At 44.0% G+C, this 14,925-nt stretch overlaps 1 protein-coding gene across 1 annotated transcript in view; it reads left to right on the top strand.

Moving 5' to 3' along the window:
- The window catches only part of LOC120706903 (protein HASTY 1-like), a 30,490-nt gene extending 21,887 nt beyond the window's left edge, over nt 1–8,603 (top strand). Inside the window, exons 16-22 of the mRNA XM_039991651.1 lie at nt 3,140–3,243; nt 3,341–3,638; nt 3,815–4,047; nt 5,103–5,600; nt 5,983–6,277; nt 7,462–7,645; nt 8,101–8,603. Of these exons, the coding sequence (XP_039847585.1) occupies nt 3,140–3,243; nt 3,341–3,638; nt 3,815–4,047; nt 5,103–5,600; nt 5,983–6,277; nt 7,462–7,645; nt 8,101–8,183 (1,695 nt within the window). The 3' untranslated portion in view covers nt 8,184–8,603. The remainder of the gene's footprint in view (nt 1–3,139; nt 3,244–3,340; nt 3,639–3,814; nt 4,048–5,102; nt 5,601–5,982; nt 6,278–7,461; nt 7,646–8,100) is intronic.
- Nucleotides 8,604–14,925: the final 6,322 nt, after the last annotated feature.

The raw sequence follows: 14,925 nt of genomic DNA, 5'->3' as shown, positions 1-14,925 counted from the left end.
AAAATATGTTATACAAACATTTATTTAGTATATTTTGCGGGCATTTGAATTTAAACCAAAAAAGAAAAAAAAATGAATTTGACCGGTTACCAGGCAAACCGACCGGTTACCAGTCAAACCGACTGGTAAACCGGTCTAACCGGCCGGTATACCGGTAGGAACCGGTTGAACTGCGCCTTTTGAATTGAAATTTGAATTCCACCGGTTCCGACCGGTAACCGGTCAAACCGGTCCGGTAAACCGGAACCGGAGCTCGGCGGTTACCGGTCGGGAAATAAAACCCTGGCGCAGACTAGATAAAAAGGAGTGAACTGGAATCTGAAGTCATGTGAGAGGTAGCACCTGAGTCAATACCAGTCAGTGGAAGGCGGCTGGTTGAGGGACATGGTGCTGAAAGTCGAGGCGAGGACTCCTGATCCCAGGAAGGTGGTAGCCCTGTCATGGGGTTGTAGAAGCCTGGCGGGAGCAGGGGCGCTTGTTGGCCCAGGTAGGGCGCCTGCTGTCCCATGAGAGGAGCCTGGAACGCTTGCTGCTGAGCCTGTGCCTACTGGTGGGCGAACAGTGCTTGCTGCTGAGCCTGGAGGGTCTGCTGCTGCTGCTGCTGCGCCACAAGGGCCTGCTGGGGCGCAGTAGGACAAGGCTGAGGAATGGGCGGGCGGGGACCAGGGAACACCAGGGCGGAGGTGGAAGCAGAGGCGGCGGAGGATGCAGCGCGTGCGGCGGAGGTCGAGGTTGAGACCTTGCGCGGCAGCCTCAGCGGCTCCATCGCCGGCGACGCCACCGCCGACGAGGACCTTGAGGAGTTGGAGAGGGAGAGAGCGCGGGAGCGGACCGCGCGGTGGGCAGCAGCCCACCCCGGCGGCGGCGGCGCGCCCGGCGACGGTCCAGGGGCCCGCGCGCCTGGCGGCGGCCTGGACGGCGGTGCACCCGGCGACGGTCCAGGGGCCCGCGCGCCCGGCGGCGGCTCAGTCCAGAGGTTGTAGGAGGACCAAGGCCCTCCTGCGCCTTGGTCATTGCTGGTGCCCTTGCCGCTGTTGCTGCCACCACCTGCGGAGGCGCCCTGGTCGCTGTTGCGGCCCTTGCCCTGGCCGCGGCGTTGCTTGGAGGAGCCGCTGGAAGAGCCCGCGCCCCCACCCTTGGTGCCACCACAGCCGCCCCCACTGCTGTCGTTGGAGCAGTTGGGGGGCTGTTGGGTCGGAGCAAAGGGTGGCTGCAGGGGCGAGTTGGCGTTGGTGCCGGTGAGGAGCGCCGTGTACGGGGCCGTGACCTGATGGGACGCCGTGAGCTCCTCAAGCTGGAGGTCGTCCAGCACCTCGAGGAAGGTGGGAAAGGGACGCGCTCGCCGGAGTTGGCGACCAAGGGCGGTGTACTTCTCGTTGAGGCCGCGGAGGACGTTGAGAACCAACGTGCGGTCGGAGACGACTTCGCCGAGGTCGCCAAGGGCATCGGCCATGTGCTTGAACCGCTTGCAGTAATCGGTGATGGACAGATCGCCCTGGACGAAGTTGCGGAACTGGGCGTCGAGGAGGAGGGCGCGCGTCTCCCGGTTGCCAAGGAACTGGGACTCGATGGCAAGCCTGGTGGCACGGGCGGTGGCGCCCCGCTCGCGGCGGGCGAGGACAACGTCGGCGAGGTCATTGGCTATGGTGCCGTAGAGCCAAGACTGAACGACGCAGTCCATGCGACTCCAATCCGGGGAGTCAGGGGCGGCAAAGTCGCGCAAGACATGATCTTGCAGCGAATACTTGCCGAGGACGAGAAGAAACTGCTCGCGCCAGCGCGTATAGTTGCCGGAGTTGGTGTCGAGGACGATGGGGACAAGGCTCCGGATGTTCTGCACGGCAACGGCTTGGGCGTGCAGGTTGAGGATGGCGGCGGCTTCATGAAGAAGTAGCGCGGCATTGACGTCACTACCAGCAGGGTGCTCGGAGAGGATCGAGGGGGCTTCGTCTTCTGGTTCCTCGTCGGAGGCGGGAGGGGCCTCCTTGCGCTCCTTGGCTGAGAGGGCCAAGGCGTCGCGGGCACGGGCGGCGGCGGTGTCGCGCTCCCGGCCAGCGGCGGCGGCTTCCTCTTCAGCCAGCGCCGCGCGCTTGCGAGCTCCTCGTCAACCTTCTTGGCGGCGTCGGCGTCGGCGGAGCCGGCCATGGCGGCGCAGCAGGGGATCCCGCGTGCAGGGGAGGGGCGCAGCAGGGGAGCCCGCGCGCCGATGGATTGACGGCGCAGCAGGGCAGCCCGCGCGCCGGGGAGGGGCGCCGCCGGAGATTGGCGGCGCTAGGATGCGGAAGCGAATTCAGGTAGGACCTGAACTCTTGATACCATGAAGGCAATTGTGATTGCGTGGAATAATAGATTGATTAGGGTATACAATACATGTACATATATAGGCATCCCTTGAGAAAGGTTTATAGAATCACAACCAATCAAGGGATGTCCTGCCTAACCTAATCATCTAGGCACGGCAAGGAGCCGACCATGGGTCTGGACTCCAGACCCATCACGCATACAGCACATATATTCTAACAACTTCTTTCATATTTTCATGTACATTCTCAGCTTTCAATTTTTATGAGCTCTGACTTGAAGGGCAATATATAACAGAGTTTGTCCCACATAGGAACAAAATAAATAAAATGGGACTGTAGGCATTACTAGTATAGGAGGGTAACTACGAAAGTCTGTAGAATGACCAGTACTTGGTCCACCTCATCTGGAATCACAGTTTATCTTCGAATTTAAATTTTGGAATTTTTCAATATACTATTAGGTTGGTGTTTGTGATTTGGTACCCTCTGGGGAACCTTGCCAGAGTTTGCTACCTTTGTTTGCTTGGTGGCCTTGTAAAGAATTGTAAATACATGCAGGTTATGTTACATTGAAGTCTTTTGAACTACAGAATACAAATTACGGCTACAGTTCTATGTATATGATGAAACTAGTCAAGAAACATATATGTGATAAACTTTTGTTATTGGTTGGTGTGGCGAACTTTCATTCTTGAGTTGAAAAGGATCTGAATAAATCAGAATGCAACTTTGTTTTAGGGCTGGTTCTTATTTTCCTTGCATCATGCTTTAAAGTTGGTTTCACCATTGTTTATGAGCTCCTTTGATTATTTAAAATGCCTTTTCCAATGTCACAGAACATCGCTGATACCATGGCTTACCTTCAAGGAGAGGGTCGTTTACTACGTGGTGAACATAACCATCTATGTGAAGCATTTCTTGTGATGGCATCTTCTGCTGGGTATTTGGCCACTAAACCTTTTAAATTTATGCCTGCAGCCTTCAAGTATTTCTGGTGTTTCTTCTGTTATAATTTGTATTTTTACTTGTTTCCACAGGATTCAACAGCAACAGGAAGTCCTTGCCTGGTTACTTGAACCTCTAAACAAGATGTGGACTCAAGTGGAATGGCAAACTGCATACTTGTCTGACCCTACTGGTTTGACAAATATGTTTGCTGATAGCCAATTTATGTGGTCAATTTATCACACTGTTACATTCTTTGAAAAGGCACTCAAGAGGAGTGGAATCAAAAAGTCCACAACAACTCCACAAGCACCCACCACAACAGCAGCACCTGGTTATCTGCATCCAATATCTTCACATCTAGCATGGATTCTGCCCCCTCTCTTAAGGGTATGTTTGGCAGTTTGATTATCAGTTGAGATAATAATGAGAATTACAAGAACGGAATTATGTGATATTACTCAATCCTGTTATCATCTTTCTGTAGTTACTTGCTCCGCACTGGCTATGCTGATAAATAGCTAGTGTTTCAACTTTCCTCTCTTAATCTGTTTTTTGATTTGCAGCTGCTGCGATGCATACATGCTCTTTGGGCTGAGCCGTTTGCTCAGTCTCAGACAGGGGAAATCAAAGCAGCAAAAAGCATGACTGTTGCGGAGCAGGCTAGCCTTCTAGGAGAGACAGGTAAACTTACCAAAGGCCAGGTTGCTCCTGCTGATGGATTGCTGGAAGTTCAAAGAGATGGAGAATCCAAGGAAAACAACATAAAAAACTGGTTGCGCGGGATCCGAGACAGCGGGTGAGAACTATGAACTGCTATTACCACTGGAGAATACTTTCGCCGAAAATGGAATCCATCCTTGCAAACTTTTCTTTCTACTATTGTTACTCTAACAACATTAAAAGCAACATGGGTGATCTGTGGTCAGAGTGGGATTTGATTGTGTTTGGTTGGTAGCCTCACTAGCCTTGTGAAATTTTGTTATCAACACAACTATGACTATTATCTGGATATTTACCAACTTGGCAATGCCCTTGCATAGTTGAGTAGGGCTGAGCAATACAGTTTCCACCAAGCCATCTAGATAAAACCTGTGAATGAATCTAGCAGGCGATGAAGAAAATTAAGCAGCTGCAACTATCGCAGAGTTTGGACCAAAACTGTCAGTGCTGATGAGCAGCACCCCTTGTTGGTAATGGTCTGGCCTTTCACTGCTAATTGGTGGTAAAAAAAAACTCATTGTGGTAAAAGCCTTCATCAAGTGTTATTGTGGAATCCCTCACATCAGTTTCACTCCCCTCTATCTACTAAATCTTGGCTGAGTAACACAACGGAAGGTCATGCACACATTATACTATCTTTGTTTAAGCCACATCATAGATAAGTAACTGATTATTCAAACAATTAAAAATGCTATGAAGCACAGTTAGGTAGAGGCGGGAAAAGTTTTAAAGCAATCAATGAACAGAGTGTAACTTGACAAAATTTAGAAGCAGAAATTGTTTCTAAACCAAATTCTGCAGTATCAATTTTACCAAATACTTGGTACATGATGTGGCTATAATCCAAAGGTCCAAACAATCGCTTGGTTGTCATGGCCAAGTTTTGGTGGGGCTATTTGTGGTTCAAACCAAACATAATCTTGGTCTACACTATTCATGTCATGTAAATGTCTGATCCCCGGTCAATTGGAGATATTCTTATACACCCTGCAAATTTAATGTTAAATGTACTTGATTGACACTTTAAGTCATCAGAATCAGTCATATTGCAGTTCACTAAAGTTATAATACTATCTCTCCTGTTTGTTGTAATATTTTTTTGACACATGTGCAAAAGTTGTCATACCACAGGTACAATGTTTTAGGATTGGCAGCTACTCTTGGGGAAGCATTCTTTCGATGTGCAGAGGCTTCCTCTGTCACACTTGCTCTTATGGAGAATGTGCAAGTTATGGAGTTTCGGCATTTGCGCCAACTTATCCACCTTGTTATTATTCCATTTGTTAAATATTGCCCTGCTGATCTATGGCAAGTGTGGCTAGGGAACCTTTTGCAGCCATTATTTGTCCACTGTCAGCAAGCTCTTCATTATTCATGGTCTAGTCTTCTTCATGAGGGTCGGGCTAAGGTTCCAGATAGCATTGGTAATCTTTCTGGATCAGAACTGAAGGCAGAGGTCATGGAAGAGAAGTTGCTACGTGACTTGACTCGTGAAGTGTGTTCTGTGCTTTGGGCTTTAGCATCACCAGGCTTAAATAGTGGACTTCCATCCTTGGAACAACTTGGACCTTCCAACCGGATGGATTCTTTGAAGAATCTGGAGTCTTTTGCTTCAAGTTCTCTCACTGGGTAATGCAAAAAACTATAGCATTTGCATGAATTAGAGAACTTGTATTTGAAGGATTTCTGTTTAATGTTTGGCATTTTATAGCTTTTCTTACAAGAATTTTGTTGCCTGTTCTAAATTGATCAGTCTGACCCATTTATTTAACCTAATTCCGTTGCTGTATCTGCATCTCATAGCTGTAGCATTACCTGCATCTCGTAGCAGTGACTAAAAAAAATCTATTAATATTGCAAAAGACTTTTGAGGATAAATTTAGTGCTATTATTTTCATGCCCAATTTTGAGTTTATCGGATGAAGTCTAAAGGCTGGATCAAAAAAGTTAAAAGCATAGAGGAACTCATCAAATAACAAATGAAGTCTGATGTTTTTTTTTTCTTTCACAGATTTCTTATGCTTCATGTTGGCACAGCCCTTCCTGCATTGAGAATATCGGTTGAAGTGTTTAGTTGGACTGATAGCGATGCTGTGACTAAAGTTATCCCCTTTTGTGGTGCACTGATTCACCTTGCTGTTGCTTCAAACCAGGCTGAGTTGAGGCAGTTTGTTGCAAAGGATTTATTTTCTTCTATAATTCAGGGTTTATCTGTTGAATCAAATTCTGTCATGAGTGCCGAGCTTGTTGGGCTTTGTCGGGAGATATATGTCTATCTGTCTGATAGAGATCCTGCACCTAGGCAGGTAATTTTTTTGGATCACATAATTCATATGATGTAATAATGTAGGGCAATTTCCTTATAATGTACTTGCTCTAACTTGACAGTAGTTGTGCTATGCCTTTTAGGCCTTGAAAGTTCATGCTATCGAGGAGAATGGGTTCATGTTGATTTCGAGTGCTATAATTAATTCCTTCATGTCGATTTCTAATGCTATAATCAATTCCTTTAGTTTAAAATTAGAAAACTGTACCACATGTTGGACCAGTACTTTCTATGGGCATGGATACATTCGATGATGCGTATCATGTTAACTTTGTTTGTTGGCTTGTTGTTTTGAGCTATTTCTTTTTTGCATGAATATTGATATTTTCGATGTTAAGTACTGTTTTAGATATTCGTATCATTGCCTAAGTGGTAATGTACTACTTATTTATTTACACTTGTTACCTTTGTTATGAAATGAGTGCTTATTATTCATTTTCATAACTTACAAGCCTGCTAATATTTAACTTTGGTCGTTGATGTGTTGGACTCTATAATAGTTGATGTGTTGGACTCTATAATAGGTTAATAGCTGCGGTTTGTTACACATGAGCAAGTTTGACTTGAGTGCATGGTTCATGACCACATTATTTGTAGCACTTGTTGCAATAACTCTCTAGACTCTAGGCCTATTAGTGATCCACCTTTTTTATGTGTACACATCAATATTCCCTTAACTTTGGATAGTGTTACCATTTTTGTCATTGTTGTTTCATCATCATAATGGTTGTAACCATTTTAACTTTTCATAGTTTCATCATCCATTAACTTTCCTTATTTTCTTTATGTTATTTTAAAAATCATTAATATTAGTAGATTTTTTTTCATATATAAAAGGGCTATGTTGTAGCTACTCGCTACTTTTTAGTAGGCCTTGCTGTGGCAGGCTGATGTTAACATTTGTAGGTGTTGTTAGTGAAGTTGCAAGGTACTAAAGTATGCAAGTGAACAAATGTGTGGGCATAGTTTCTCCTTCGCTAAATGAAATATCAAATATCGTTCCCAATGAGTCAATGGATAGTTTACAAACACAACCTCCACTGATTGCTATTTTGTAGTAGGATGAAATTTGTGTTCGAGAAAAGTAGGATGCAATTCTTAGACAATTCTTTTACCTGGTCAGTTATGTGCATTGGGACTAAATTTGAAGTGATTTGGCTGTAGGTTCTTCTTTCCCTCCCACACATCAAGCAGGAAGATCTGCTAGCATTTGATGACTCGTTGAGTAAAACTGCTAGTCCGAAAGAGCAAAAGCAACATATGCGAAGCTTACTTCTGCTGGCTACAGGGAACAAATTAAGAGCTCTTGCTGCTCAGAAGACAACTAATGTGATTACCAACATTACAAGTGAGCAACTTTTTTCCTTTTATTTTCATCATTGTGTATTGTACCATCAGGTACTTTATATAACCAGCAGAAAGTTGGGGTCTAAATACACATGGTTACATTCTTCCAAGCACCAGATTTGTTTTTCTAGCCTCTACGGAGTTTTATCTGTTGCTATAAAAGATGGTTATTTTTGTGTCAAACCAAAATTCGTTCCCTTCGACCTGTTTCTTTGGGCAATTAGACAATGTCCGACATCTAATTGCTTTTGTTTGTGTAATGTCAAAGCTTAAAGTTAGGACATGTAACATGGCGTGAGAATATATGAGCACCAGGAGTTTTTGTTTGCACTTATAATTTTGTGGCTTGCTAATTTTTTTGTTCCATGTAGATTGGTAGCTTGAAATTCAGTGTTATGCTATCAAATAATCGGAGCTGATTTGAAGTTTTACAATATCGCTTTCTTTGACTTGCAGCTCGAAATAGGAGCTCTATGGCACACAATGGAATTGCTGAAGAAGATGGCCAAATTGGATTGGCCACACTATCATCAACATGACCTGCTAAAGTTTTTGGGCGTGTAAAAAAGTTAATTTAGAAATGGATCCTAATGTGGTGACTACTGGCGGAAGATGGATTCTTGCAGCATCATTATGTGAGGATGAATGCATGCTAAGATATACAGCTATAACCTTGCCGTCGTGAGCAACTGACTGATTCTTTGGTTTAGACGGTTTTGTTTTCTAGATGGTACGGTTTGTAACCTTGCGTTTGTGTGCGGGTTTTGGGGAGATGGTGAAAGTGGTATATGTAATTACTTGTAGTTTATAGTTACATACAAATAGTATATCCTTGACCTGTGGGCTGTGGTATATAAGTTTGCGATAACTTTCTGGGTCATCTGGCCGCACCGTTCTTGTGACAGACAGGGTTATTAGTTTGGAACGGGTAGATATGATTAAGCATTCTTTGCATCAAAGGATTTTCATAGGACTGTAGGAGGGTTTCTATTCTCTGAAAACAAACGAATTTGCTAGACAAGTTTTTTTCTTCATATTTTAAAACCTTGCCTTTTTTTTTCTCTCCAATGCATTCTCTCCTTTCAGTGTTTTTTCTTATCGCGTTTTGAAGTCATGTAATTCTATAACGTGGTACTTCAAGTACTACAGTTTGTCCACTGAAAAGCCTCCGCTTCTTTTTCTTCTATCTGTGCGTTTGCTAGTGCTGCGTCGTAAAAAACGTTGAAAAGTTCTAACTTGAGCGCAATATCATCTTACGATATTACTTCGACGTTTGCGCATTCAACCTGACAGAACACATAGCTTATGGGCAGGTACGTCGTTTTTTATTTCTAGGACCAATTATCTCTCATCAAAGTTTATTTGGATGTGACGGTGCTTGAGCCTTAGCGACAAATGTGTCATGTCTGGATAGGCGAAAATGTTAAACTTTAGCACTAGTGTACTGAAATAGAAGTGCTAATAGGGTAGGTTAAAGTTTAGTTAAGATTTAAAAACTTTAGTAAGATATGAATGCTAATAGGTGAAAATGTTAAACTTTAGCACCAGTGTATCGAAATAGAAGTGCTAATTGGGTAGGTTAAAGTTTAGTTAAGATTTAAAAACTTTAGCAAAGGTATGAGTGCTAATAGGTGTTAAAGTTTTAGTATTTAACTTTAGCTCTACATTTGTAGTGCGTGTTTACTATGGGACCTTCATGATAAGTGATGAATCACACTTTACTTGTTCGGTTTGGAGGGGGTTGGAAGCGATTAAATCCCCCAACAAGTCAAAATCCCCTTTAATCCTCTCAAAGGGATTAACCGAACAGGCCCATAGTAGGCTGTGGTTTCTCCCATGAGATTAAGTTCGAAAGATTTCTTCTACCGTCCTTGAAAAGGACATCATCTTTTGGCTTTCTAGCCTCTCCTCTAATCAACATAACATGCAACTCTTCTGCCGGTTTGTTTTTTTTTAAAAAAAAAAGATACAGAGAGATACCAATATAAAACTTTGAACAAGTACTCATTAGAATATCAACTTTAATGCTAGGATACAAATAGTATAGTTACTAGTTGTATCTATAACTACCTTCAAAGTTGACCTTCAGCCTTTCAGATTGTGCATGGTGCTGACCATGATGCACCCTGTCATGGCTTCACGTGAGGTGATCCATTTCCTTTCAGATGTATTCATGATTGCTAAATATTCTCTAGTTCTGAATTAGAAGTGCTAATTAGAAAAACACGCTGATGGAGGCTAACAACGGCTTGATTTAGACGTGCATTCATATGTCTGACACACTTCTTTTCATTCCAGTAGTCATTATATGCATTTCAAAACTATGTAATGAATCCAACCCAACATTTCATTCCTTCAAGCGATAAGTTATTCTTAAGAATTTAGGTGACTGCTTTAGGCGTTCACTCACTACTGTACTAGCCCTCCAAGATCATAGTCATGGTTCCTCATTGAAATGTGCTGATGGTTTATGCTGTCAGAGTCTTTGAATGCAACAAAAATGACAGGTAGTACATACTTTTATTACATTCATCCTTAATTTCCATTGGTTTTAGTGAATTCCCCTGGTAGGTGCTGATGATTTGTCCATTGTGTAGTTTTAAATTAGCTTTTAGGTCGTTGCAAGCGGTAGCTGCATGATCCTTTTTCCAGTTTCCCCTTCCCGGTTCTTGTGTGTGTCACATCAGGCAATATGTTGATTTGCAGGGTGGTTCTCAACCGAGCAGGGTGGTGTCCGAGAGCACGCAGGAGAGCTGGAGAGGTGTGAGCTTCCGATCAGTGCCTGTAGGGAGGGTTCTGAGCTTGGACCTGAGTGATTGTGTAGCGGATTATGATTTTTTCATTGGATGAACGGTACCATTGGGTATCCTAGTACAGATTCTTGTGTGGACGAGCAGCCATATACTCTTTTAGCATATGACTGTGTTACTAGCAAACTGATGTTTTAGCTGCTACTAAATTTTTCTTTAGGGAAACTGTTCAACTGAAACTAATTAGGATTTTCCAATGTTGCTATTCTATCCCATCATGTGGAGACCAATGTTAGATTGTAGATTTACCAATCCTCGATAGCATCCAATTGTGAAACTGTATCCGAGTGAATCATGCCATGAAAGAAGATGCTGTGAGCAAAATAAATATACCAGATTGCAGAAATACAGTCATTGAAAAGTAAACTTGGGCTCTGTGTTTATGAACGTAACCTTGCACTAATTCTTAGCAAATTTACTCAGTTATATTTTTGAATTTTAGATGAATCAACCATCTGTATCACTACCCTCTCCTGCCTCAACAGATGCTCTTCGGCTGGCAGCGTGCCAGCTCAGTTTGGAACTCTGCCTGTGCTGTCCAATTTGCCTGCACCGCTACTTGATTTGATTCAGCCTAAGGGATAACCTTTATAAAAAATCTAAGCCGTGCATTTGAGATCTGATAGGTCTGTATTACTTCATCACTTAATTCCATAGCATTTTTTTGCTGTATTATCAGTCACTGTTTTCCTGTAGTGTGTTGGCTCATGCACTACTACAAAATTCTATTAACCGAGGCACTTTAAAATTGCCTCGGAGACGGGCACATCAAAAAACCGCCTCGGTTAATGCCTTCGATTAACCGAGACGGTCACTTTGCGGTTATGAAATACCGCCTTGCAAAATAGATTAACCGAGGCGGTCATCTTAGAAATAACCTCCTCGGTTAATATTAATTAACCGAGACGGTTGTTTTACAATACAACCGCCTCGGTAAATCAGGCCCAAATGCCCAAGCCCACATCAGCCCACTAACACCTCCGACGTATAAAAACAACATCAAACCCTAAATCACTTCAACCCCTCTCTCACTCCCGCAGCCACCATCTCTCTCCTTCCCCCCTCTCCCTACCTATCTCTCTTTACTCCCTCCCTCCCAGATCCGGATGCGGTGGATCCCAGGCAATCCCAGGCTCCGGCCGGATCTGCGGTGGCACCCGGATCTGCCGGCGTCGGAGCCTGCGGGTGCGGAGGCCATGGCTCGCGAGGGCGGCGCTCGCGGCTCGCGGCGGCGGAGCACCGGCGGCAGGGGCGGAGCTCGCCAGGTCGACGACGCCGGATCCGCGGGTGCGGCGGCCTGCGGGGTCGACACCCGCGGTGGCGGCGAAGCCCGCGGGGGCGGAGCACCGACTGTAGGGGCAGAGCTTGCCGGGTCGGCGGCGGCCGCGGCCCGAAGCGGACCACGCGGGGGAGGCCGGGATGGCGGATCTAGTGGGGGCGTAGGCGCGGCGGCGGCACAGACGCGGGTGCACCGGCAGGCATGGGCGAGGCCGCAGCCGTCGGCGGCGGCGTGGATCCGGCACATGGATGGGCTCGGCTGGCTTTCTTTTTTTTAGTTTGTTTATTTGATTTACCGAGGCGGGCGTATAACCGCCTCGGAAAATGTCACATTTACCATGACGTCGGCTCCAAGATGGTTGGGGTTGCCCGCCTCGGAAAATGGTTTTCAACCACCTCGGAAAAGCTTTTTTTAGTAGTGATGGGTACCTTTTTTTCAAGATGAGTACATGTTGAGAATTCAGATATGCGACATGTTTTTGTTCAGATATGGAAAATGTCCTGATTGCATTATTGCAGCAAGCTTATCTCTGATAAGGTTTCTTTCTAAATAAATAAATTACCTTTATTTCAGATTCTTTACATGCATAATGATGACTATCTAGACAATTATGATGATAATTTGTACAATAATATAGATGAGTTGATGTAATATGCTTGTATATTAGAATAATAATGATAATGCGCCCGCAATTCAGGGGCCTACTTTTATTATCTTTTCACCTGAAAAACATTTATCTTCTTAAATTAGCAAGGTAAGGTACTAAGGTATCATAAGAGAATTATCAGAGCTAGGCCATAGCTTCTTACTGCCTGATATATATCACCCCATAGATGCTGATCAGATTTGCCGGTCCAAATTCGGTGCTAGGTGCAGACCTAGTTTGATTTGATTGCCTGATGCAAGTTAATATATCTGGATTGATCAATATACTTGCTAATAAAATATTGTTGTTCATTATACTATGCTTATGGCACGCCTATATTCTTTTGGTTGATTTCTTTACATAGGACCTGTTGACTGTTGTCCTCTGCTGATTGATTCTGGCTTATCGTAGGTGACAAAATATAAGGAACATGGCCCCATTAAGCTATTGTTTGTGATTTTAGTTATTGTATGATAACAGAATCAATGAGACTAACAAGTTTGTGAGATCTTATTTGTAAAATTTCTAGGTCCCATGGATGTAATCAAAAGTGTTCAATTTGCCGTCAAGGTACCCAAGTCATAGTGAAAAACCAGAGATAGAATATATTTGTGGTGTCCAAACGACCACCGCGACGATATGGACAAAGTGCAGCAGAACATAAGGTACCGGTTAAACCGACATACTAGCAGCGGTTAAATCGATGGCTATGTCAATGCAAGTGCATGACTGAGTCAACTGAAGAAAACCAAGAGTCACCAATTAAACCGACGGTACAAGATGAAGGCATCGGTGCATTGACTTCGGCATTACTCAGAGAGCATGTCAAGCGGCCAAGTGCAAAATTCTTCAGCACCGGTTAAACCAACAGTGCGTCGGAGCAGGGCATTGGTGCAATCACGTCAATAGAAGAAGACCGAATGAAGCAGGCCATTAGTGACCTATTAAACCGCTAACCATGTGTCGATTTAACTGATGGCGTCCACGTCAGCAGCAGGCCCATGTCAGAAGCTCAACAACTACATCAGAAGCTATTAGTGACTGGTTGAACCGACGGTCCCTCACCGATTGAACTGACGCCCTACGCAGAAAAGCCCCAATGGCTACAAATGGCTCTATTCTGTTGGAGGGCTATATATATGCCTCACCTCGGGTCAGCTGAGGTTGCTGGAGAAGACGGAAGTCCCATACACATTGAAGAACACCTCCAAACCATCCAAGAGCTTAGTGATCACATTTTTAGTCCTTAACACACACTTGAGATTGGTGGTGCTAGGTTAGCTCGTGAGAGAGTGCAAGAGCAAAGATTGTGTGTGTTGTGTGTTGTGCTTGAGAGCTGCTCAAGCTTGTATCCTGGTGTGCCAGCCTCTTGAAGCTTTGGTGGCTCGCCAGCTACGTCTTCGACCTTCTGGCTTGGTGTGGATCGGCGTCAATGGCTTTGTGCGGGGAACATGGAGATATCCTTCCTTTGTGGAGAAGCTCCTTAGTGAAAAGCGGGATCAAGGTGATAGCAGTGACTTGGTGGCAAGCCTTAGGACCCGTCTATTCAACTCGCTGGGAGTTAAATAACTATTTAGCACACACGGCGGAGCACCACCAGCAGTCCGGTGAGAGAAAATTATGGTGGCAATCTCAGGGGTAGTAAAATTCGTAGTAATGTGTGTTTTTAATGCGTAATTAGCCTTGGAGACCCTGGTTTGTCATGATTATGGACTATATTAATGCACGTTTGACTGTCTCGCATGTTATTAAAACACTGTTGTCGTCAATTTTGTGCAAGGAAGGTTGGGAAGTGTGACATCCCGGAATTTTAAAATGCTAAGCAAGCAATGTTAAACCCATCATCATGCATCATTAACCAAGAAGCCTTGAAAAGAATGCACGTGTATGCATGAATGTCTCTATATGTATGTGTGTTTATGTGTATTTGGACTCAGGTGAGAAAACTTAAATAACTTTTAAAATGATGCAAATTTGAGTCTGAAATTGAATTGACATATCACTAACGTCATGATAAACCAAAGTCTAGTTGAAGTCAAAGTGAGAAAATGAAATTTCACACATGAAATGACAAGTCTTTTGAATCATGGCTTTTAAAGATTTAAACTACATTTCAAATTTCGAACCCATCTGCTTTGATAATAATTTCTAAAATATAGCTCAAACGAATTTTTTGCCCAAAACCAAAGTTATAAGTTTTCAAAATATGAATAACTTTTGTGTTCAAAGTTTTTCGAGTTATCACACAACAATGGGAGAAAATTTTGAATTTCGAAGTATATAGTACCTTTTCAAATGCACTCAAGTTTCAAATTTTAACTTTCAAAGGAAGCTTCAAATGAACTTTTGCCTAAAACGAAAGTTGTAGATCTCGAAATTTTGAACAACTTTGGTATTCAAGAGTTTTTCATTTGAGGTCATGAATATGGATAAAAATTTAGTTTAAAAAATGAAGTTTTGGAACTTCGAGTTAATTACGATATTACCATCAACTCCATCCCCTTCCTCCGTTTCCCGCCGTGACGGCGTCGTCGCCGTCGGCCACG

This window comes from Panicum virgatum, chromosome 5K (genome assembly GCF_016808335.1).
Source record: "Panicum virgatum strain AP13 chromosome 5K, P.virgatum_v5, whole genome shotgun sequence".
NCBI lineage: Eukaryota > Viridiplantae > Streptophyta > Magnoliopsida > Poales > Poaceae > Panicum > Panicum virgatum.
This window is presented reverse-complemented; position numbering and strand designations above follow the sequence as displayed.